This window comes from Gymnoscopelus braueri (assembly GCF_963280865.1).
Source record: "Gymnoscopelus braueri genome assembly, chromosome: 5".
In the NCBI taxonomy this organism is placed as follows: domain Eukaryota; kingdom Metazoa; phylum Chordata; class Actinopteri; order Myctophiformes; family Myctophidae; genus Gymnoscopelus; species Gymnoscopelus braueri.
The window spans coordinates 17,464,261-17,488,616 of record NC_137606.1 but is presented as its reverse complement, the minus strand read 5'-3'; the positions used below and the strand labels follow the sequence as shown (position 1 = coordinate 17,488,616).

Here is a 24,356-nt window from a genome sequence, read left to right as displayed (position 1 = left end):
AGGAGGAGTCTTTCCTGGACAATATTAACAAGGACGTCGGCCCCCATGGGTCCCCGTCCAGCTGCAGGGCTAGTCCGAGCCTTCCAGCATGCGTTAAGGGCCAAGATAATTCACCATAAAGTTGGGACATGTCCGAAAGGTAAGCCCCAAAAAATTCTAATAATTTCTAATCATTTCCTTAGGCTATATATATATATTTGCTAGATGTGCTGTTCAGTTTATGAAGCATGTCTGCTAGTTTGCTTCAGTTCATGAATCTTGTTCAGATTTAGGCCTAGTTAAGCAGTTTTAATGTTTGCTTTTTCAAGCCACAAGAGGAAAGAAAAAACTGGGTCAGAGGGAATTTGAAAACAAAGGATCTCTCAATCATGACAAACACATTTTTGTGTAAAAGCCACTGAAGAACAAGCTGAGGCGATATGAATTATAGAAGCATCAGCGACCAGCTTCCCTTTCTACACAGGTGGCTATTATAGTCTTAATGGCACCTGCTCGGGTGTCCTGTGCTGTTATGACGACGGGGCCCTAGTCCAGCGCGGCAGGCAGAGTTCAGCGTAACCCTATAACCACAGGGTTAGACAGACGCACAGGGTTTCAGCACATGCAGCGGATGTGTGCCAGCCTGACAGGAGTTCCGTTACAGCCAGGACACTGTGTACAGCTCTGTGTACAGCTCCCCGCGAAGGAGAGGGGCGTTAGAAGTATACGGATGTAACACTTCATTGAACTAATCGATGTAATGGATGACAAAAAAACAATAATCAATAATCGATCCTTTAATAAAATAATTGATGAATAATCGCTATAGTTAAGATGCAAAGCTGTTTAGTTTGACCCATTGTAGAGCTGAGCGATATATCAAAAATAATATCGGCATTGTGACATGAGACTGTCGTCTAGGATTGTGTTTATCATAACATCATTGTAAAGGTTGACCAAGCGGCCAAGGCTCCAAAAATGAACAAGTTCAGAATTTGCAGATCGTTGAGTTTTATTTCTCACACCTCCGGAAAACCGTCCAATATGCAGCAGATAGATAGTGAATAAATAAATAAGACGTGGAAAAATAGACTTACAAAAATTATAGAATTACTTAAAGCACAACTAAAGACAACAAACCATACAGTGACTGCACAAAAAGGCTATCCCTTAACTAAGGGCCCTGGCAGCTCTGTCTCAAGGCTGTTAACGCTTTGCTTGCCAAGTTCAACTAACTGACTGTCACTTGCAGCCTCCCTTAAATAGGGAGTGGATCCTACCACAAGCACAGAAACAATTAACCTCAAAATTAGCATATCTACAAGCTTACAACTATCTGATGAATAAATAACCTAGCACATAAATAGATGTTGTACTTTAAACTAAACACCATTTTGGGTTTGCATTTACTTCAAAAAGACATAGAAATACTTTGCTCATTAACATTGTCAAACACCCCTCCTCCTCTACAGTACATGGCACGTTCCACCCCTTCTTAAACCCAATTGACTAGCCTGCTCTGTTTCGGCAGTTACCAGTCAGATTCAGAGGGTGCCAGTACTGCAGAGCAAAGACCAGGTGACAAACAAACATTTCAGATCAGCTCCAATACACAGTGTTTAAATAAACAAAGTTTGAACCCCTGAAGTCTGTGTAATTTCTACATTGAATACCGGTAAAAGTCATATGCTACAAATAGTCCCTTCCCTCTTAGTGTGTCTATGTATAGGGCACGGGCTGCCCCGTGACATTTCCCCCCCCTTCTGAAGGCGCCCCCTGTGGCGTCCTCAACCGGAAGTCTGTGGTGCAATACTCTGACCCCTTGTGTGCCGAGACGTAGGTGTCGACCAGGTCTGCCGCTTTTGCCGCCGTCTCCGGATCACGTTCCTTGACCCAGACCCTCACTTCTGGCCAGAGGACCCAAAGGTACTGCTCAAGGACCATCTTCTCCATGATGTCATCTTTGGTGGACGAAGAGAAGTCAACCCACTTGCAGAAGAGGTCTTTGAGGCGGGCATACAGCTCCTGGGGTGACTCGCCCGGTAGCACATCAAGGTTACGGAAGCGTTGACAGTACGAGTCTCTGTTCACCTCATACTTCTTCAACACTGCCGCGTTCAGCCTGTCATAGTCTTGAGTGTGGGCTGGGTCCATAGCTACGAAAACACTTCGTTCTTTGCCCGTCAGTACGGGAATAAGCCGGACGGCCCACTGTTGTCGTGGCCAGTTGTAAACACCTGCCAGTCTCTCAAACGTTGTGAGGAAATGTTCGATGTCATCGGAGTCCTCCAACCTCATCAGCTTCGGGTCCCCCATCGGCACTGGTGCTGACGCTGGTCCTGCTGCTGCAGATCCCGTCGATGGCCCCGCTGCATCGGTAGGCCTCCTCGGCTGCTGGCTTCGTAACTGTGGTTTTGGAGGCATTCTGAACTGTCCTTTCTTTTCTTCTGACACCACATGTAAAGGTTGACCAAGCGGCCAAGGCTCCAAAAATGAACAAGTTCAGAATTTGCAGATCGTTGAGTTTTATTTCTCTCACACCTCCGGAAAACCGTCCAATATGCAGCAGATAGATAGTGAATAAATAAGACGTGGAAAAATAGACTTACAAAAATTATAGAATTACTTAAAGCACAACTAAAGACAACAAACCATACAGTGACTGCACAAAAAGGCTATCCCTTAACTAAGGGCCCTGGCAGCTCTGTCTCAAGGCTGTTAACACTTTGCTTGCCAAGTTCAACTAACTGACTGTCACTTGCAGCCTCCCTTAAATAGGGAGTGGATCCTACCACAAGCACAGAAACAATTAACCTCAAAATTAGCATATCTACAAGCTTACAACTATCTGATGAATAAATAACCTAGCACATAAATAGATGTTGTACTTTAAACTAAACACCATTTTGGGTTTGCATTTACTTCAAAAAGACATAGAAATACTTTGCTCATTAACATTGTCAAACACCCCTCCTCCTCTACAGTACATGGCACGTTCCACCCCTTCTTAAACCCAATTGACTAGCCTGCTCTGTTTCGGCAGTTACCAGTCAGATTCAGAGGGTGCCAGTACTGCAGAGCAAAGACCAGGTGACAAACAAACATTTCAGATCAGCTCCAATACACAGTGTTTAAATAAACAAAGTTTGAACCCCTGAAGTCTGTGTCATTTCTACATTGAATACCGGTAAAAGTCATATGCTACAAATAGTCCCTTCCCTCTTAGTGTGTCTATGTATAGGGCACGGGCTGCCCTGTGACAATCATAATATAGCTTAAAGGTACACTAGGTAAGATCGCAGATTTGTGTGTGTACACAGACACACTCCCCCCCCCCCCCCCCCCCCCTCTCTGACAGGTATCAAAGTGATTGCTGTCTTTGATGCACAGAACGAGTTTGACACTTTCATGGCCCAATCAATCAACTCAGTGCACAACCCTTTTGACGTTCAAAGGGATCGATGTGTCTTTCTGCAGGAAAACACCCCAGCATAATTATATAGTGGCTGATAGAGGGAAAACATTCAAAACATATATATTTTAAATTTAGGTTACCTAGTTAACCTTTAAATGTTGTTTTCCTGGTCTTGCATTACATTAAAGTTGTTAGACAGTAATAGCTGAGTGAAATGAACAGCAAACACCTCTTTGTTCCTGTGTGGGAATCCCACGGTCATCGGTTCAAACCTGGGCTCAACTGGTTTATGTGTCGAAGTGTCCCTGAGCAAGAAAGACACTTAACCTCTATGACAGCTCCCTGGGTGCCGTATTAATGGCATCCACTGCACCTGATAGTTAGGCTGGGTATATATCAGAGGACAAATTACACCTATATGTGCAAATGTACTGTGGCAAATCCCCCAACAGCAACTAAAGGGGATGCTGTTATTAGGCCTGTCACAATTATTACATAATCATCTAATCAATTATTTGAGATAATCACAATTATTTGAGATAACCGTCATAATCGTTTCCATGTTGAAAATGTTTCACACATTTTCTAATATATTAAAAAAAGCAGAAATAGCAGATCTACATGCATGCTTGTAGATCAGCTATTTTACATGTACTAAATGATCAAATATGTCAATAATTTTTTTGTATATTTAGTTTATTTTTCATATCTGCCTTGTGCAATATTTTATTACAAAGCCTAAAAGGCATAATAAATGTATGTTTTATTCATATGTTCCAATGTTAATCGCAATTATTTGTGTGACAATTCATTGTCAACTTAAATTTGTAATCGTGACAGCCCTACAGTAACTGTTATTGACTATAGTTATGTATCTCTCTCTCTCTCTCTCTCTCTCTCTCTCTCTCTCTCTCTCTCTCTCTCTCTCTCTCTCTCTCAGTTCATCAGGTGTGAATACAAGCAGTGGCAGTTTCCCCAAATCCCACTCCTCCCAGTACTCTGACCTCAGCGTCACACACACACCCCTCTCTGTGGACCACAGTCCTGACTCTGGAGTAGTCACTACACCTGTGAGTATGTTCTCTATACCCCTCTACACCCTTCAACCCTCTGCAGTGGTGGTAAAAGTACCAAAAAAAAATTACTTAAAGGAGAATACCGGACAAATTAAGTGTTGTCTTTGATGTCTCGTTACTCACCTATTGACGTGAAAAGTGGCGTTCTTTTTTTCCATCGATTCCCCTGTCGTCATTTTTTAAACCCCCTCCGTTGTCATAATGGGAGCGCGTGGGTCAGGGAGATTCGTCTATTATAACCGATGCAAAGTTGTTTTTTTCTCTACTGCTAGTCATTGTGGAGTCTCATGATAGTCAAACATGAGAGTAGCTAGCCTGAGAGGCTAGCGCTACTGCCGAACGATTTAACACTGGATGCTTTCTTTCCAGAACCTGGCAACTCGTGTTGCCAGATTCTTGAAACAAGCAACCAGTGTTAAGTCGCCACTTTTCACGTCAATAGGTGAGTAACGAGACATCAAAGACAACACTTAATTTGTCCGGTATTCTCCTTTAAAGGAGGAGTCCACCCAGAAAATTACTTATTTTCTATCAATTACACACCCCGTGAAGCCTTGATTTCATGGATTTATTTTAGTTTTTGTGGCATTCCTAAGGAAATAATTTGATGACCGTGTGTATTTCCGGTAAGAGACACAAATAATCTACTTTGTGTCTCCTACCGGATACATTAGCCGGTAGGAGACGGGAATCAAATGATTAGCTTAGGAATGCGACAAAAACAAAAAATAATCCATGGATTCAAGGCTTCATAGGGTGTGCAATTGATAGAAAATAAGTCATTTTTTGGGTGAACTCCTCCTTTACGTAAAAGTATCAATACTGCAATGTAGAAATACTCTGTTACAAGTAAAAGTCGTGAATTTAAAATGTACATGGGGAAAAGTACAAAAGTATTGGCATCAAAATGTACTTAAAGTACCAAAAGTAAAAGTACTCATTATGAAGAATGTCCCATTTCAAGTTTTCAAATGTATAAAACATCTTTAGAAAATAGCAGATCGCAAGCTCACAATGTTTGCATCGCGATGCATGGTGAGCTTGTAGATCGGCTATTTTCAAATGGCCGAAATGTATATAGGGCTGAAGTGGTTAATGTATGTTTTGTAATAATAATCAAAATCTACAAAGTAACTAGTAACTACAGTTTTCAAATAATTGTAGGTGCCTCTGAGATGTAGTGGAGTAGAAGTAAAAGCATTGGAAATTGGAAATACCCAAGTAAAGCACAAATGCCTCAAATTTTTACTTAGGTGCAGTACTTGAGCAAATACTTTACACCACTGTACCCTTCAACCCTCCAACCCCCTCATACCTCCTACCTGCACCCTTCATCTTTTCATCATCCTATCCTCCTGCCACTGTCTCTTATAGCTCACTTAAAGGGATACTTCACTTTCACATAAAATAAACATTAAAAAAAAATATTTAAAAAAAATGAAAGAAGTTATGGCAAAATAAAGGCCCCCTCACACATTAGTAGGACACTCTAATGCGTGAGGGGGCCGTGATTTTTCCATTACTTTTTTCATCTATTTTTAATATATTTTTTAAATGTTTATTTTATGTGAAAGTGAAGTATCCCTTTAACCACGTAAGGCCTATATTTGGTTGTACAACGAATAGCTAACATAGCCACGCCGAGAGATCTGCTATTTTAGAACAATTTATGGAAATGTTTGATAATCTTCACCTGGTTTGAAAGTGGTTAAGCCTAATATCTGCCCTCCATCCTATACTGTGTTCAACCTCTGTTCACCCTTTCAATGGTCCAATCAACTCACCCACCTCTCCCTAATACGCCCCTCTCTCTCTCTCTCTCTCTCTCTCTCTCTCTCTCTCTCTCTCTCTCTCTCTCTCCGCTCAGGCATTTTGTCTGTCAGTATATAGACCATCATTCCAGTAAGACTTTTCACCCTGACTGCCTGAGTAAAAGACTGAAAAGATACAAATGTAATTCAACAAAATAAGAAGCTTTTCACTTCACCCTCCTAATCTCTCATCTACCCATAACATCTGCTGCTCAGTGCTGCTTGCATGCCTGTCCACCAGCAGTATGGCTTTGTTAGGGCCGCAGGTATGTACTGTACAAGGGCTGCAACTAGGGATGGGATTCTATGAACATTTCATGTCACAAATTATTGTGGCCAAAATAATTGCGATTTACGATATTATCGCGATAATCAAAATATGCTTAAATCTCTTAAAATGCCACTTTTGTTAACAACTTGAACCTCAGCATCCATAGTCTGAGGTGGAACATTTGCCAAAAATAGCCAGGGGATCCCTAGCCTGGTAAACCCCCCCCCCCCCCCCTTCCAGAAATCTCATTTGCATTTGATTTTCAGAAGGAGTCTGGCCGGAGGGCCTATTTGGGCGTTTCTCCGTTGTCCACAAAGTAGACACGCCTATCAGCGTCCTCGCTCATTGTTCAGTGATTGACAGCGGAGGTTGGCCAATCAGGTGGAACCCGAGTGAACCCGAATGAAGCCAAGTGCAGCCGACTGAAATGGAATGGCGGCCATTGAAATTTTGTCCGCTGTTTTGGTTTCGGTTTTAAAACTTCAAAACGCTCTCAAACTCCTTTTTTTGTGGCACGGAATTTACTTTTAAGATATCGTTCGGATAGCATTTAGTTGTTTAACTTCATATATGTGGTCAATTAATCATGACAGAGCCTATTTAAAAATAAAATTTCAGAGAACCGGCAGGGGCGGGCAGTGACACGCATGTATCCGAATAAAGCAACCTATTTTCAGCACCCTTTCAAAAGTCCCCTTCCGTCACGTTGCTCTGGTGGTGGTGAAATGAACTGCTGATTGGCTGAAGGGGAACAAACTGCTGATTGGCTGAAGGGGTTGTCAGTCAACGGTATTACTCCCGCCCAGCTCCAGCCCACAGCCAAAAAGCCAAACAGCTAGGCCCCCATGCCAGACTCACTACTGAAATCAAATATAACGAGATTTCCGGAGGGAGGGTTTACCAGGCTAGGGGATCCCCATTCCCCAGCAAAATGTGTTACTATTAACATCAAAATCAGTTTAACCAATTGAAACCCATATACATACATTATCTTCGGCTAATTTGTATGGGGGGTCCTGGTACAAAATGTTTTCAGATGGGGTCCATGGCCAAATACATATTAAATTGGGTGTCCTTGACATGAAAATGTTTGAGAACAACTGTTCTATCTCATCAATAAATGTGCCTTCCCAAGCATGAAATTAAACAAAGTTTGCACATACTGTAGGTCCAGTCCTACACCAAACGTCCTCAGCTGACAGTGTGGGCTAATTGTCCTGATAGTAATGCTACTGCAACAGAACTGACATTTTGTAACAAATCAGTCATACTGTACATGCTACAGTGTCACTGCAAAGTTCCCCAAGAGATGTAGGGCAAAGTGAGCAGAAATATTTGGATGCTTTGGAATTATGAAGTTTTTCTCATAACCTGTGAAACAAATTAAAACAATCTCCGATTTTTTGCTCAATTGACAACAAACTTCCTTTGGAGAATTCCGGACTACCCTTTTCTCACGTATATGATGGTATATATCGTAGGACGAGTGGTAGAGTAGAACATTTTCACAACTCCATCCCGAGTCCACCGCAGCTAAAAACGTGAGCGGATGGGCCATGCACTAAATCGCGCATTTATATTGCTAAAAAAAGTATATAAAAAGTTTTTATATCTGATATCTATTTTTGAATAGCCAAAGAAATCTAAAAATGACAGAGATGCGTTCCCGGATTGAATGGGTTAAACATCAAGCCTGAATGATAGAGAGGTTTTAGATATCTGACGTTCATAATGACAGAAACCTTGCCACAGTGTTTTTGTAGAAAATAGTGTTTACAAAAGGACTAGTGTTTACAAAAGGCCCATCCGCTCACGTTTTTAGCTGCGGTGGACTCGGGATGGAGTTGTGAAAATGTTCTACCATTCCACTCGTCCTAGGATTTAATGACATCATATAAAAGGCAGAAAAAGGCAGTCCGGAATTCTCCCTTCAGACTGTCCTTGGAGCCTTGGTACTTGCAGGCTTGTGTCGATTAAGTGCCCTGAGTAAGACACTATATAACCTCCACCTGCTCCCTGTGTGCTCACTCAGAGCAAGTCAGTGCAGAGAAATAATTTCCTCCCCACATTGCTTCCTTCTGAGGATGTGTGTGCGTCTAAAGGCCAAACCGCACCAATGCAACTAGTCGCAACTCCTTGCAACAAAACGGTTTTAAGGCCAGTCCACACCAATGCAACTCATTCCAACTGCCATTGGGGATAATGGTTGCAAGTAGTTGCAAGTAGTTACATGTTGCAAGGAGTTGCAAGGAGTTGCATTGGTGAGGACTGGCCTTAAAACTGTTTTGTTGCAAGGAGTTGCGACCAGTTGCATTGATGCGGTTTGGACTGGCCTTGAAATAATGTATGTTTTCTTAATTATTGTTATCTGCTACAGTATATTTAGTTTGTCTATAGTTCGACCAAATTTGGTAACATTTGAATATTTCCTTGATGATTGTTTTCTTTTGATTGAGTTTGTTGTTTTTGTTTGGTAATATGGGATTCGAGTTCTTTCTCTGTTTCTAGAAACCACACACAATCCATGACCCTCAATGAATGCCTGTGCAGCTTTTAAATAAATGTATGGATTAAGAGGAAACCCAATTTTACTGCAGTAACCTAGCCGTTGCCCGTAGCAGTAGACTAACAAGAACACTACAATATCAGCTTTAATTCACATGAGCCATTTGTGGTTTCTTACTTGGCAAGTACCTCAACAATTTCATACCTTGCCCTTTGCGTCTACATTTGTGAGTTTGAGCCCTGGGTGATGCAGAAAGAAATATGCTAATTGCCTACACATGCATTGTGTTGTGTGAATTGGAGACACATGACTTCAAGGTTTATGAAATTTTGTATCCACATAGTAATGCTGATCGATCCACCTGTACTTCTCTTTGCCTTCCTCCCAGGGCCGGATCTAGGCATAGGCAAGGGGGGGCAATGCCCCCCCAAATGCCCTGACTGCCCCACCCCCTAAGCTTTTTTTTTTTTTTATATATTTTTTTGGGGGGGCTTGTGAAAGTTACATTTATGGTGTGTGTGATATGAAATGTGAGCTTACCATAATCAAAGTAATCATATTCCATCATGCATCATTGCACAATTCAAATAATTCTCCGCCCTGATTTGCCATGGACAGTGTTGCCAGATATTGCGAGAGAAAGAAGCCTAGGAAAACAAGCCCAAAAGAAGCGGAAAAAACAGAAGAAAAAAAATTGAGTCCACGCCCAATCACTATTTCCTATTGCCCCCCTAATTAAAAATGTCTGTATCCGGCCCTGCCCTCCTCTTACTAGTTTTCCTTTTCCCCCTGATCCTCCTCTTCCTCCTTCTTCATTTTTCCTCCTCAAAATGCCTGGCCCGGCCCATTGGGCTGAATTGCATTGTTGAATTATATTAGTATTACAAATACTATGAAGGTAACGTTATCTCAGCCCTATAGGTTTAGCTATAACAGTCATAAACAGCTCCTCATTTCAAAAATATGGAACAAAGACCACACATTTTCATGGTGAAGCTACGACACTTTTTGTTTCGTTTTTTATTTGATAGATCACTAAACTGAGGTTACAAAAAGTGTCGGTCGATCGATCGGTTCAGCTCTAGTGCATAGTGAAAAATGCATGGTACTGTAAGGCACTATAACAAGATCCACCCAAATGGAACATTGTACTTGATGTTTACATGGAACCAATATGGGTATTGTTCTAGAAATATGATTGACCTCCCTTTCCAGTTGTTATCTCTAACATCCAGATACTCATATTTCTGCCCACTCTCACCCTCTTAGTGAGGGATTAACTATAAGCACGGTGGGTGCTGGCAACCCATTAAGACCTGAGGCTGATTCTACAAAATGTCTTCTAAATCCCAACAGTATTCTGAAAAAAAACGTATGTTTCTATATCAGTGGTGCTCAAACTTTTTCATGTCAAGGACCCCCAAAATGATATGTATTTAGCCGCCGACCCCCATCTCAAAATATTTTGTTCCAGGGACCCCCAGAAGCAAAGAATAGAGTTAAAAATGTTTGCTTTAAAATAATATATATTCAAAGACTTGCACACATTTTCACGTTTTTTCAAAAATAGCAGATCTACAAGCTCGTAGCGTGGCACTCGGTGCCGCGCTATGAGCTTGTAGATCTGCTATTTTTGAATAGCCAAAGTGTAAAATAATGCTTTTTTAGCTCAAATCAAAAAGTGACACAGATGCGTTCCAGGTCTTAATGGGTTAAGTGTAGAGTCTCTCAAACCCATGACTACTGTATCTCTCCCACAATCATCCAACGGGGCTCCTCGCTGGCACGAGCCTATATATAGGGTACAATGTGGTCCTCCTGCTGGGGGCTCCTCGCTGGCACGAGCCTATATAGGGTACAATGGCAGAATGTGTGGAATTAATTGGCATAACGACTAAGTAAGTGTGAGAAAAAGAGGGATACAAATAGAAAGTATTTCCATGCTGTGGACCACCAGTGGTTCCCAAAGTGGGGTCAGAGGGCCGTCAGGGTTCCTTGCAGTGTTGGAAAAAGTACTCAAATGTTTTACTTAAGCAAAAGTATCAATACTGCATTGTAGAAGTATATACTCTGTTACAAGTAAAAGTCCAGAATTCAAAATGTACTTGAGTAAAAGTACAAAAGTATTGGTATCAAAATGTACTTAAAGTACCAAAAGTAAAAGTACTAAAATGTTTGAAAATAGCAGATCTACAAGCCCACAACGCGTCGTGATGCGATGCGACACGCTGTGAGCTTGTAGATCGGCTATTCTCGGCTATTTTCAAATAGCCGAGGTATAAAATAGGGTTAAAGTGGTTAATGTATGTTTTATAATGTAATAATTTATATCTGCAAAGTAACTAGTATCTAAAGTTTTGAAATAATTGTAGTGGCGTAAAAGTACAATATTTGCCTCTGAGATGTAGTGAGTAAAAGTATGGACAATTGGAAATACTCCAGTAAAGTAAAAGTACCTAAAAATTCAGTACCTGAGTAAATGTACTTAGTTACTTTACACCACTGCCGTAGAGTGACATTGCACTCTTGCATAGTATTGTTTCATAAGGGGTGTGTGTGTGTGTGTGTGTGTGTGTGTGTGTGTGTGTGTGTGTGTGTGTGTGTGTGTGTGTGTGTGTGTGTGTGTGTGTGTGTGTGTGTGTGTGCACGTGCCTGAAGTCTCTTATAACAGTGTCCACTACAGAGGTCAGTATACGGCTAGCAGCAGGGGTCATGTGGAGTGGGGTCACGGGTATGGCGAGAGGTATAGGGTTACGGTCACCATGTAAGAGAGAGGGGGTCTGTGGGGGCTCAGGAGCAGTGGTGGGAAAAGTACTCACATTCTTTACTTAAGTAAAAGTATCAATACTGCAATGTAGAAATACTCTGTTACAAGTAAAAGTCCGGAATTCAAAATTTACTTGAGTAAAAGTACAAAAGTATTGGTACCAAAATGTACTTAAAGTACCAAAAGTAAAAAGTACTCATTATGCAGAAGGTCCCATTTCACAAGTTTTCAAATGTGTAAAATGTATATATATTTTTTGGAAATAGCAGATCTACAAGCTCACAATGCGTCGCATAGCCCCATTGGATCCATTTCCTGAAAAGTAACAGTTTTGGACATACAGTATACCGAGCCCATTTGATTTATTTTCAAGACTATGTCCCTTTAGGCCCTAAAGGGACATAGTCAATATTTACGGTGTAGCGTATTTGGTGACCGCAAAGACGTTACGACATGAAGTGTAGCACTTCTCTAAAGAAAGAAAGTGAGGTAGGGCGTATACGTAGGTCAGTTGCAGTGAGGCTATTTTGTGTCCACACAGAGTTAGGTAACCGCAATCAGCTGATTAGAAACCGCTGACTAAGGTTGTCTAATGTCTATTGTAGCTAATGGACCGCATTGTAGCTAATAAACATAGCTGGAGCTATACTACAATATGCTTCATTTGGGGGTTCCTAACTTCTTATAGGCCTACTGCTGGTACACAGTAACACCTCAATGAAACACACCCAGAATTCATTATTACCAGCTGTGTTCAACCATCTTTGTCACATCAGCATTTCTACTGTCAAATGGGTGTATATGCTGATGTCAACAAGTGGCAAGCAGCAATGCTATCAAAAGTATTCATTTCTCCTTCATTAACCAACATTTTGAAGTCATCATAAAAAAGTATGATTTAACATCATGATCATCAGCTTTATCAATGTTTTGTGCTAAAAACAGAATACAGAATGTATTGTATATGTCTTATGTATTCATGCATTTGTTATTCCACAGGGAAACTGTAGCACACTATTAACTTTTGTCTTCCCTCCTCTCTGTCATCTCGTCTCCGCTAGTTGCCCTCCAACCGCTTCCGGTTCTTGTCCTGGCATCGTCTGGAGCACAGTGACGTCACTGGAGACCAGCTGACCTGCCCCAGGGTCAGAGAAGGTCAGGGAGTGCAAGCATTCGCCTAAAATGGCCGATCTACAAGCTCACAATGGGTTATCCTTATATACTGTATGTAATGCAGGTTATATTATACTAGAGGTTCGGGCCGCTATGCTCACACCTACCTCACACTGCTGATCTGACCATATAGAGATCTCTGTATCTGTCAGTCCTTTTTTTTTATTTTTAGTAACAATATCGCTATTGAAGAATTTCAACTTCCCTTAGGATTAACATTCATCCTACATTCTCCCACACTTCTCAAGAGCATAGTGAAACACACAAAACACAAAATATCAAGACAGACCAGAACAGTATCGGCTCATAAGAAAATGTGCATTATTTTTGAGGAAAAGGCTTGGCAAGAACAAGGCCCAACTGATTATTAACAACCATGGATCAAAATCAAGTGAATATTTGTCAACTGAGAAATACCATATCCACTTTTAATGATCTGGCATGTGGATTATTATAACCTGAGTTAACTGAGTGAACATGGAGTGTTTACTCATCAGGTCCCGACCGGCAACGTGTCATGAGATAATGATAATCAAATAATAATCAAAAGCTGGAGCAGGGGAACTTCCTCTGTGTGGGTGCTCAGCAAACAAACAAAAAATTATAATAAAAATTGTGGAGAAACAGCAGATCAGTCTTCATCGTCATCCATCCCCCCACTGTTTTCAGTGTCTTCTGCGAGCATCTGCAGCAATTTGTTACGAGTGTCTACTTTCTTGTGGTATAATGTAGGCTTTCCTATGCCGATTCTCACTCTTCTGAACTTGATCTTCTTACGTCTAGCTTTCCAAAGGTCGCCGAAATTCTAGCATCTGTCTTGGTTGAAGTATTTTGTCTTCTGTTTAGCGCCGGCAGTTGGTTTACCGACCCGGTCTCCACACAGGGAAATACCAACCCTGTATCTGTCCAGCAGTTCGCCTTTCCTTTGAAGATTGTCCTCCTGACGGAACTTGGTCATTCTATAGTAGTGATATTCAACTGGTGGTCCTTGGGCCAAATTCAGCCCGTGGGGAGTTGTCTTGTGGCCCAGGAACACATTCCATATTCCAAACAAATTATAATAATCTTGGATGGTTGGTTGTACAGGATGACCATTTTGAACGTTCCGTTAATAACCAAAAACTCGTTAATGGTTAAGTGGCCATTGTGTGCTATAGTACAACATGATGCCCATTGTTATGTGCTATAGGTCATATAGGACGATAATGGACATACTGTATTATGTCCCTTTTGGTGACGTACTGCTTCATACTGCATTTACGCATTTTGATGTTTGAGAAGATAATATCTGTGCCAGACTGATGGAGCTGTTTTTCCTTATCACCCACACAAAGTACCAGCCACTTTCATAAAGAGGCGACAAAGAAAAACCAGACTCAGAACACAGGCAGCCATTGGGTATAATGAAATATCTTGTATTCAGACAGAGAGAGAATGGAAGGTTACAGTGTCACAGGTATGGTGGGCATCATCGGTCGTCGTCTCTCTCCAGTTGGACAGAGGAAGCACTGGACTTTAACAGCGTCCGTTAACATAAATAAACATATGACATCATAGGATGTGACATAGATGAGTTTCCGGGCGAAGGTGGACTTCTTGGATTGGATGAGAGTGATGATTACGTCGTCGTCAGATGAGGATGATGATGGTAGATGATGAAGATGATGATGATGGTGTGACAGTTTATCTTTGGACAAACAGCGTCCCCATGTCTGGGTCAACACATTGACCTCGGCTCTAACCGGTCACTGGTCAGTGGTGATTTTGTGACACTGAAGGAAGGGTTAGCGTAGAAAAGAACACAGATAGGAAGTGTTCTCAAAACAACAGATAGCAACAGAAAGCCTGTAGCTAGTTTGACCTTGCATAGACAGAGAGACTGGGAGTACAGAAGCAACATTTAACATGACTGATTTAGGCCAATATGAAACCATTATATTAAATTGACATTTTAAGCAGGTTTATGGACCCTAGACACATTATGATAATTAAGATAACGAGATTAACTCTATCCAGACCTTTATACCTTTATACTGCACAGGCTTTGATTTTGGATTTGAGAAAATAGGAAGTAGGCATTTCAATGTGTCCTGTGCACCTGACCCTGGCATGAAAGGGTCTTTGTGAGAAGAGTATGGTGGAGCCAAGCTGGCATGATGAAAGTGTTTCCGTGTTATATGGAAAGGTTTTTGCTTTTTGGAGTACATGGCTGATAAGGGCACAGGCTCTTATGATGCGTTTCATCAGCAATCTGTTGAGAGTCACAGCATCATGACATTCAGCCCGGGACGCTCTTGAGTGATTGAATGAAACATACGACTGTGTAAAAGCTAATGGATGTACATGGAGAATTATTTCTTTGATGTGATGGTCAAAATCCACCCACAACTCAGAATTACTGTAGCTACAAATTGATGGAGATGGGTGTTAAAGGACCACTTCATATATTGGTCCGCACTATGCTCATTTTATGATTGGTCCATTTCTGTCTACTTTCTTCTTAGAAGGTGGGCTCAGAGAGAGAGAGAGAGAGAGAGAGAGCGAGAGAGAGAGAGAGAGGGAGAGAGCGAGAGCGAGAGAGAGCACAAGCTCTCATGATGCGTTTCATGAACCATTAGTTGAGTGTTAAAGCGTCATGACATTCAGCCCGGGACGCTATTGTGTGATTGGAGTCCACTCAAAACAAAACAATCGGTAGCTACAAATTGAGGGAGATGGCATGTAATGGACGAACTGCACTCAAAACTCATGTTGTGCTCTTCCCTGTTGATGTGCCACTGAAAATGTATGGATGAAGCTTTTGTCAAGCTACCCAGATGGTGAAAAAAGTAGCTGAACTACGTGAAAGCTACATCATTCTGAAAGTAGTGAATCTAGTCACAAGCTACTTGGAAATGAAAGACACACTGATGTGTGTGATCATTCACCTGAAAGTATGGTACTGGAACAAATTATCCAGTCTCTTTACTGCTTTAAAGAGGTGGTGCCATGGTTTTGCACTTTTTCTATTTTTCATGTGCCTATTAGTAGGGGAGTTTAGAGGCTCCGTGAGCACCCCAAAAACACATCTCTGTAACCTGTTTTTTTAGGACCCAAAAGGTGTCTAGTTATGATTTCTTCTTGTTGCCGTTGTCAACTAATGTCCCATGGGGTTTATTTTTAACCCTTTCTGACACCTACCCCCAACCCAAACCATAACATGGAGATAACAGAGAATACCATAACTCTTGAAGTAAGCAACATACAGCGACAAATGAACAAATTTTTCTATATCATTTTGACCCAAGGAATTCATTAAAGTGGTTATTCTAAAGATTCAAGCACATCTTGACTATATTTCAGGACATAAACAGCCAAAAACTAGCAGAAAATGTTCAAATCACAATTATCACATCTATATTTCTCTTTGTACTAAACTTTTAAGGTGTATTCTTTTTTACCATATGTTTTTTAGGGCCCTTATGGTGTCTAGTTAAGATTTATTCTTGTTGCCCTGGTCAAATAATGGCCCATGGGGTTCATTTTAACCGTTTCTGACACCTATTCCCAATCAAACCATAAAATGGAGATAACAGAAAATACCATAACTCTTGAAGTAAACAACATACAGAGACAAATGAACACATGTTTCTGTATCCTTTGGACCCAAGGAATGCATTAAAGTGGTTATTATTAAGATTCAAGCACATCTTGACTCTATTGCAGGGCAGAAATAGCAAAACAATTGAAGAAAATGTTGAAATCACATCTATATTTCTCTTTGTACTACATTTTCAAGGTGTATTCTTTTTTACCGTATGTCTTTTAGGACCTTAAAGGTGTCTAGTTAAGTATTAATCTTGTTGCCCTGGTCAAATAATGTCCCATGGGGTTTATTTTAACCCTTTGTTACACGTGACCTATTCCCAACCCGAACCATACAATGTAGACAATAGAAAATACCATAACTCTTGAAGTAACATACAGAGACAAATGAACGCATTTCTATTTATCATTTTGACCCAAGGAATTAATTAAAGTGGTTATTATTAAGATTCAAGCAGGTCTTGACTCTATTTCAGGACAGAAACGGCAAAAAACGAACAGAAAATGTTCAAATCACATCTATATTAATCCTTGTATTAAATACTTAAGGTGTATTCTACTTTACCCCATGTTTTTTAGGACCCTTATGGTGTCCAGTTAAGATTTCTTCTTGTTGCCCAGGTCAACTAATGTCCCATGGGGTTCATTTGGTGACCATTTTAAATCGATGTCCAGGAGTGGCGTTTTCATATCTGAACCAGACAACGTACAAAGACAAATAAACTAACTTTTTCATAGAATGTTTACACCAGGAATCTAATGGAAAGGTCACTGACATGGTACAACCATTCTTTATTGGTGAACAACACACACATATCAAATTCTGGCTTACATTTAGGCATAATATAACTTTCTTAAATAATCAAAACATAATTTCACTGATCAGTATCATCCATCTCAACCTCTTCCCTCTTATCATCTTCATTAAATATTGTTAGGATGATCATACACCAACCTGAAAGCCTTTTGAAATTTGGGGTTCTTCTGTAGCTGTTTGAGTGGTGCCACCTTGCCCTTGCCCTTGAAGGAACTAGTACAGCCCTGATGGTACCCACGCAGGGTGCTACAGTATGGCTGCCCAAGAGAGATTGCTAGCTCCGTGACATTTTCCAGCTGACGGTGCCTGCCTGTGCCAGTGTCAAGGTAGATGAGCAGGGGCCTGTTCCTCAAAAGGTGAATTAGAGCTAAAGCCTGGCTTTTCCACCTATCCTGGCTTAATTTAGCCAGGATTAGAGCTGAGTCGGTTCCTCAAAAGGTGAATTATCTTGAAGATTAGTTTAGCCAGTTCACCCTGGCTAAGTTTAGCCTTATCCGATTCCTCAAAAGAGAATTGAAGCAAGCCTAGCTTAGTTACCATGGCAATTTAGCTGTGAAGTTAGCCTGGTCAGGAGCAGGCTAACAGCCAAGCTTACTTAATCCAGTGCCTTGTTCTTCAAGTTTTTCCACAGTTAATTCAAAACATGTGTTTGTATATGGACTAATTTTAATGACCCTGCATTCAAATAAAATGAAATAAATACAATAAGATATAATCAAATTAATTACTGAAATAGTGTGTGACCATGAATCATAATCATAATTGTTTCACAATGACTCATGTGATATGTAATTGTCACTCTGTTATAGTTAACACTATAGTTCATCTTGTTGTTAGATGTTTGATAATATATTACATTTTTTTTTAAATATTATAAAAAATGTCTGACACATACATACACACACATATACCCGTAACTAATAATTTATATATATATATATATATATATATATATATATATATATATATATATAAATTATTAGTTACGGGTTTAAAGGAGCCTCTTTGTAAGTCAATGAGGAGCATATTTAAAATTATCAATTTCTAGTCAATGGAGAAATTAATTTTTATTTCTTGTCCACCTTTGGAGTTACATCATGATGGCAAGGTAACTACATAACACAACCCAAACCTCTACCAAAGTGGTCTTGCAAATATGGGGTTATTTATTGCGTGTCTCGTCCCGTCCCGTCCCCCCCGCTCATCCCGTCACGGCCCCCTGTCGCGGTCAACCCCCCCCGTCCCGTCCTGTCCCGTTGTGGCCCCCGTCGCAGTACACCCCCCCCCCCGCCCCGTTCCCGTTCGTCCCGTTCGTCCCGTTGCCCGTCCGTCTCAAACACACACACACACACACACACACACACACACACACACACACACACACACACACACACACACACACACACACACACACACACACACACACACACACACACTGTGTGTGCTTGCAATACTTTGCCATGCTTTCTCCCTGGATCTATTTATTGCGGTCGCGTTTCCTTTCTTGCTTAAATACATTTTACTTCCTTGTATGATTTCATGAGCTGCTGCAGTGCTGCTATTCAGCCACAGAGAAGAATGCTGCTCTGGTTTTGGACTCCGTGATTGGTCAAGTTCAAGGAATCTGCGCTCGAGTTCATGGTCTTTTATAGAAATACGTCGCCGGCGAATCGCCGCCCATTCAGCCTGGCTTCATTATCCTGGCTGGACACAGCCTGGCTTGACAAGGTCTAGCTCGACAAAGTTGCTCCTTTTCAGCCTGGCTTGGCGTCTGAGGAACGGAATAAACGAGGATTTTCGGACCCGACTTTGTCAAGCCTTGATTTGGCTTAAGGCCAGGCTTTTTTAATTCACCTTTTGAGGAACAGGCCCCTGGTTGATGTCGTCATTAACAATCAACAATCATTCTTGGCAAATCTGCTAACACAAGAACTCACCAAAGTTATCTACAGTAGGTATTGATCAATCAACTCACTTCTCAATCTAATCCCACAAGTTTATGAGCTGTTCCTTCCACGATGAGAGCAGCTGTTTCACATTTTACCAGCCGGGATGCTGCCTCCTTACTCCTCCTTACTATTTTCCGAAAGTCCACGCCTCAGCCTCTACTGCGCCCTTGATGGAATCAAGAGTGGTCCATCCATACTGCGCCTTGATTCCATCAAGGCGCAGTAGAGGCTGAGGCGTGGACCAGCTTGCTTGCCCCCATGCCAGGACACACTCATCCCCCACATCCAGTGGGTGAACTATAGAGTGACCTGTTACAAGCGAGCAGCTGAGCCAATCTTTTGGAGGCCTAAATCCTATGATGATGGTCAGGGGTGGCAGAAGACGGAAGGAGGGATTTTGGAACCTGTCTGGTCTTGTGGGCCAATTCTGCCCCTATCTCTCATTGACCTGTTGGCTACTGGTGTCATCAGTGATGATGATGATGAGAGGGAAGAGGATGAGGTGGAGTTTGATGATGAGATGGATGATACTGATCAGTGAAATTGTGTTTCGATTATTTAAGAAAGTTATATTATGCCTAAATATAAGCCAGAATTTGATATTTGTGTGTTTTCACCAATAAAGAATGGTTGTACCATGTCAGTGACCTTTCCATTAGATTCCTGGTGTAAACATTCTATGAAAAAGTAGGTTTATTTGTCTTTGTACGTTGTCTGGTTCAGATATGAAAACGCCACTCCTGGACATCGATTTAAAATGGTCACCAAATGAACCCCATGGGACATTAGTTGACCTGGGCAACAAGAAGAAATCTTAACTGGACACCATAAGGGTCCTAAAAAACATGGGGTAAAGTAGAATTCACCTTAATTAATATAGATGTGATTTGAACATTTTCTGTTAGTTTTTTGCAGTTTCTGTCCTGAAATAGAGTCAAGACCTGCTTGAATCTTAATAATAACCACTTTAATGAATTCCTTGGGTCAAAATGATAAATAGAAATGTGTTCATGTGTCTCTGTATGTTGTTTACTTCAAGAGTTATGGTATTTTCTATTGTCTACATTGTATGGTTCGGGTTGGGAATAGGTGTAAGAAAGGGATAAATTAAACCCCATAGATAGGACATTATTTGACCAGGGCAACACGATTAAAACTTAACTAGACACCTTTAGGGTCCTAAAATACATGGTAAAAAAGAATACACCTTAGAAATGTAGTACAAAGAGAAATATAGATGTGATTTCAAAATATTCTGCTATTTTTTTGTTGCTGTTTCTGTCCTGAAATAGAGTAAAAATGTGCTTGAATCTTAATATTAACCAATTTAATGCATTCCTTGGGTCCAAATGATATAGAAAGATGTATTAATTTGTGTCTGTAGGTTGTTTACTTCAAGAGTTATGGTATTTTCTGTTATCTCCATTTTATGGTTTGATTGGGAATAGGTGTCAGAAAGGGTTAAAATGAACCCCATGGGCCATTATTTGACCAGGGCAACAAGAATAAATCTTAATTAGACACCATAAGGGTCCTAAAAAACATATGGTAAAAAAGAATACACCTTAAAAGTTTAGTACAAAGAGAAATATAGATGTGATAATTGTGATTTGAACATTTTCTGCTAGTTTTTGGCTGGTTATGTCCTGAAATATAGTCAAGATGTGCTTGAATCTTTAGAATAACCACTTTAATGAATTCCTTGGGTCAAAATGATATAGAAAAATTTGTTCATTTGTCGCTGTATGTTGTTTACTTCAAGAGTTATGGTATTCTCTGTTATCTCCATGTTATGGTTTGGGTTGGGGGTAGGTGTCAGAAAGGGTTAAAAATAAACCCCATGGGACATTAGTTGACAACGGCAACAAGAAGAAATCATAACTAGACACCTTTAGGGTCCTAAAAAAACAGGTAACAGAGATGTGTTTTTGGGGTGCTCACGGAGCCTCTAAACTCCCCTACTATATGAGGTTGATAGAACTTCATTAAGCCCCCTGGTGGTGTTTTTATGGTGTTTTATGTCTTCTCTGACTATTTTGAGTTTCTACCTGGAGGCTGAAACCTTGAGGGTCAAACGTGCCAATAGAGAAACAGCGCTTTAGTGACATAGTAAAAACAAACTCATTATCATAACACAACAGGTGTGGGCATGAGGAGGAGGAGGGACTAGGACAGGTGGGTGGTGCTAAGGTGGTGGAGGAGGTGCTATGGTGAGAACCAGGTATACTTAATGAACTGGAGGCGTGTCTACATAAAAACATAATTTTAACAATATCTGTACACTTTTTTGAAAAAAATCTTCCTCCTAGTATAACCATAATACCTGATGATTATGTTTGGGGGGGGGGGGAATCACGGAACCCCGTCTTTAACATTTTCAAAAAAGTTAAAATCAGTTAATAAAGCAAGGAGAGAAACAAAAAACTAAGCGCTTCACTGCTCCCTCTCGGCTCTGTTGGCTTGGTCCTCCAATTTGCCAATTTTGATATAGGATATATTTGAACTTTGATCCACATAAATCAGTGATTCTCAAAGTGGGGTCCGGGGACCCTTGAAGGGGTTCCTGGCGGTCCCCAGGAAAATGATTGATATTTAGGAACCAAATGGACACTTACATCACTCTGACAGTGTCAGAGTGATGGGGGTCCTTGGCCTTAACCCATTAAGACCAGGAACGCATCTGTGTAACCACTTAAACCATTGTTTTATACTTTGGCTATTCAAAAATAGCAGATCTACAAGCTCATAGCGCGGCACTCGGTGCCGCGCTATGAGCTTGTGGATCTGCCATTTTTGAAAAATCTTGAAAATGTGAGCAAAATATTTGAATATATATATATATTTTTAAGGGAAATTTTTTTACTCAAATCTTTGCTTCTCGGGGTCCCTATTACAAAATATTTCAAGATGGGGGTCGGCGGACAAATACATATAGGCCTAATTTTGAGGGTCCTTGACATGAAAAGGTTTGTGAACCACTGATATAACAACATACGTTTTTTCAGAAAACAGCTATAGGATTTAGAAGACATTTGTAGAATCGGAACCTCAGGCCTTAAATGGGTTAATAATGCATAAACTGGGGGGGGGGTCCTTGAAATTAAAACGTTGGAGAACCACTGACATAAATAAGTCTATTTCGACCCAAAAATGGTAGTTAGTGCACATTATTAGGCTTTGTACTGTAGGGCAGTGTGTGGATAACATGTTTACCTCCTGACTGATGTGCTCCACCAGGGCCCACAGAGGATGAGCTGTTTGTCAGAGAGGGGGGGGATGGCACTGAGCTGGAGACAGGCAGGAGGAGGTGGAGGACAGCGGAAGGACAGAGATGGGAGGAGAGGCTGCAAGAGAACTGGGAAAACTGCTTGGTGAGTCAGCACAAACAGAGTGTGTGTGTGTGTGTGTGTGTGTGTGTGTGTGTGTGTGTGTGCGTGCGCGCCTGTGTGTCTGTGTGTGTGTGTGTGTGTGTGTGTGTGTGTGCGCGCGTGTGCGTGTGTGTGTGTACACACAGTGCAAACTAGGGGCCATTATGAAAGAGAGAGAGAGGGACACACCAGTGATGTATATGGAGGTTGTTCTTTAAAGCTGCATTCCGTAACTTTCATGTTCTAACCAGGATTCAAACCCAGGTCCCAGGTACTGTTGAGCTATATAACGGAGAGCATGTTTTGGGAAGGCGAGTTATGTCCATTTTGAGTTTCATGCAATACCTCTGGTCAACCAGTAGTGGTCCTACGCAACCACTGAATTCTTCTCAACAGAAAAGCAGGGAGATCACCTCCAATCACTGCAGTTGTGTTAGTTAGATTGTAATAAAATAACATTTTATTCACACAAAAGAGTTATGGCTTCAGTACTGGACAAAGTTAAACGTAATGTCTCTTTCCCTCTGTTCCCAGGAGTTGAATCTAAGCTACCAGGATCTTGGCGATCCCTACCAACAGGAGAACTTCCACAGGATTCTCAGACGACTCATCCGCGTGGAGAAACTACAAATGGCCGACAACTCCCTCACCAACCTGAGTTCTATATACCTGCCAAGGTGAGAACTACACTGCCCACAATGCACCACGCCCTCCCCCACTAAGCGTCAAGGTCTACTCATAGGGTGGGAACGTGGACGTGTTCATTGACAAGTGGGAACTGGGTAACTTGGTGTTAGATTAGGTTAAAAAAAAATCCATAGGAACAGTTAACCTCCAATTTGTGATTCCTGGCTGGAAACTGGTTATTAGAGCTCCAACGACTACAGTACTGCACTGTTATGATATCACAAAAACGGCGATACTATTTTACTATATGCTACCTGTACAAAACAATGATATGATTTGAGATTAGTTTAAATTGGAGATGAGAATGCATTTACATTGGATTATATCGGATAACATTAGATTATACACTGCTGTAAGGAAACACCAACCTTACTGACACGTACATGTGATTAGAGCAGCAACTATGATACAATGGTGCATTTATATAAAGGGTAGACGTAATAAGCTTAGGCTTCAGCATATACCTTTTTTTCCCCAGGAATTTTGTTGTTGTTGATGAATTCAGTATGTTTTGTGTATGTGAACGACGCGTGATAGTGATATGCAGCGACATTCTGCCAAGACCCGCCCCAGACCCGGAAAAGTCGCGCTGTGATTGGCCAGTGGTCACTTTGAGTGACAGTTGGGGCAAACGCAGTCCCCACAACATCATTTACTATTCTGTGCCTTCTAGATTATTGATTATTTTCTATAAACGATGAGTTGGATTAACTGTTAATCCCCTATACATGTGATTCCATGGAGCAGGTGCAGAGTGCTGAACCTGCACCGCAACCGCCTGGTGAGCCTGAGGCATCTGCCAAAGCTCCCCGCCGTGGAGCACCTCTGTCTGTCGGAGAACGCCATTGGCTCCCTGTGGGGGCTGGGCGGGGCCCTGGGAAACACCCCGCTACGCTCCCTCAACCTGACCAGGAACCCCGTCACCTTCACTCAGGACTACCGCGCACGGTGA

General features: G+C 41.3%; 1 protein-coding gene across 1 annotated transcript in view; it reads left to right on the top strand.

The window, feature by feature from the left end:
* LOC308086150 (uncharacterized protein) overlaps nt 1-24,356 on the top strand; it is a 24,723-nt gene continuing 367 nt past the window's right edge. Inside the window, exons 1-6 of the mRNA XM_080429567.1 lie at nt 1-139; nt 4,335-4,464; nt 12,887-12,980; nt 22,587-22,720; nt 23,252-23,394; nt 24,152-24,352. Coding sequence (XP_080285693.1) covers nt 129-139; nt 4,335-4,464; nt 12,887-12,980; nt 22,587-22,720; nt 23,252-23,394; nt 24,152-24,352 — 713 coding nt within the window. The 5' untranslated portion in view covers nt 1-128. The remainder of the gene's footprint in view (nt 140-4,334; nt 4,465-12,886; nt 12,981-22,586; nt 22,721-23,251; nt 23,395-24,151; nt 24,353-24,356) is intronic.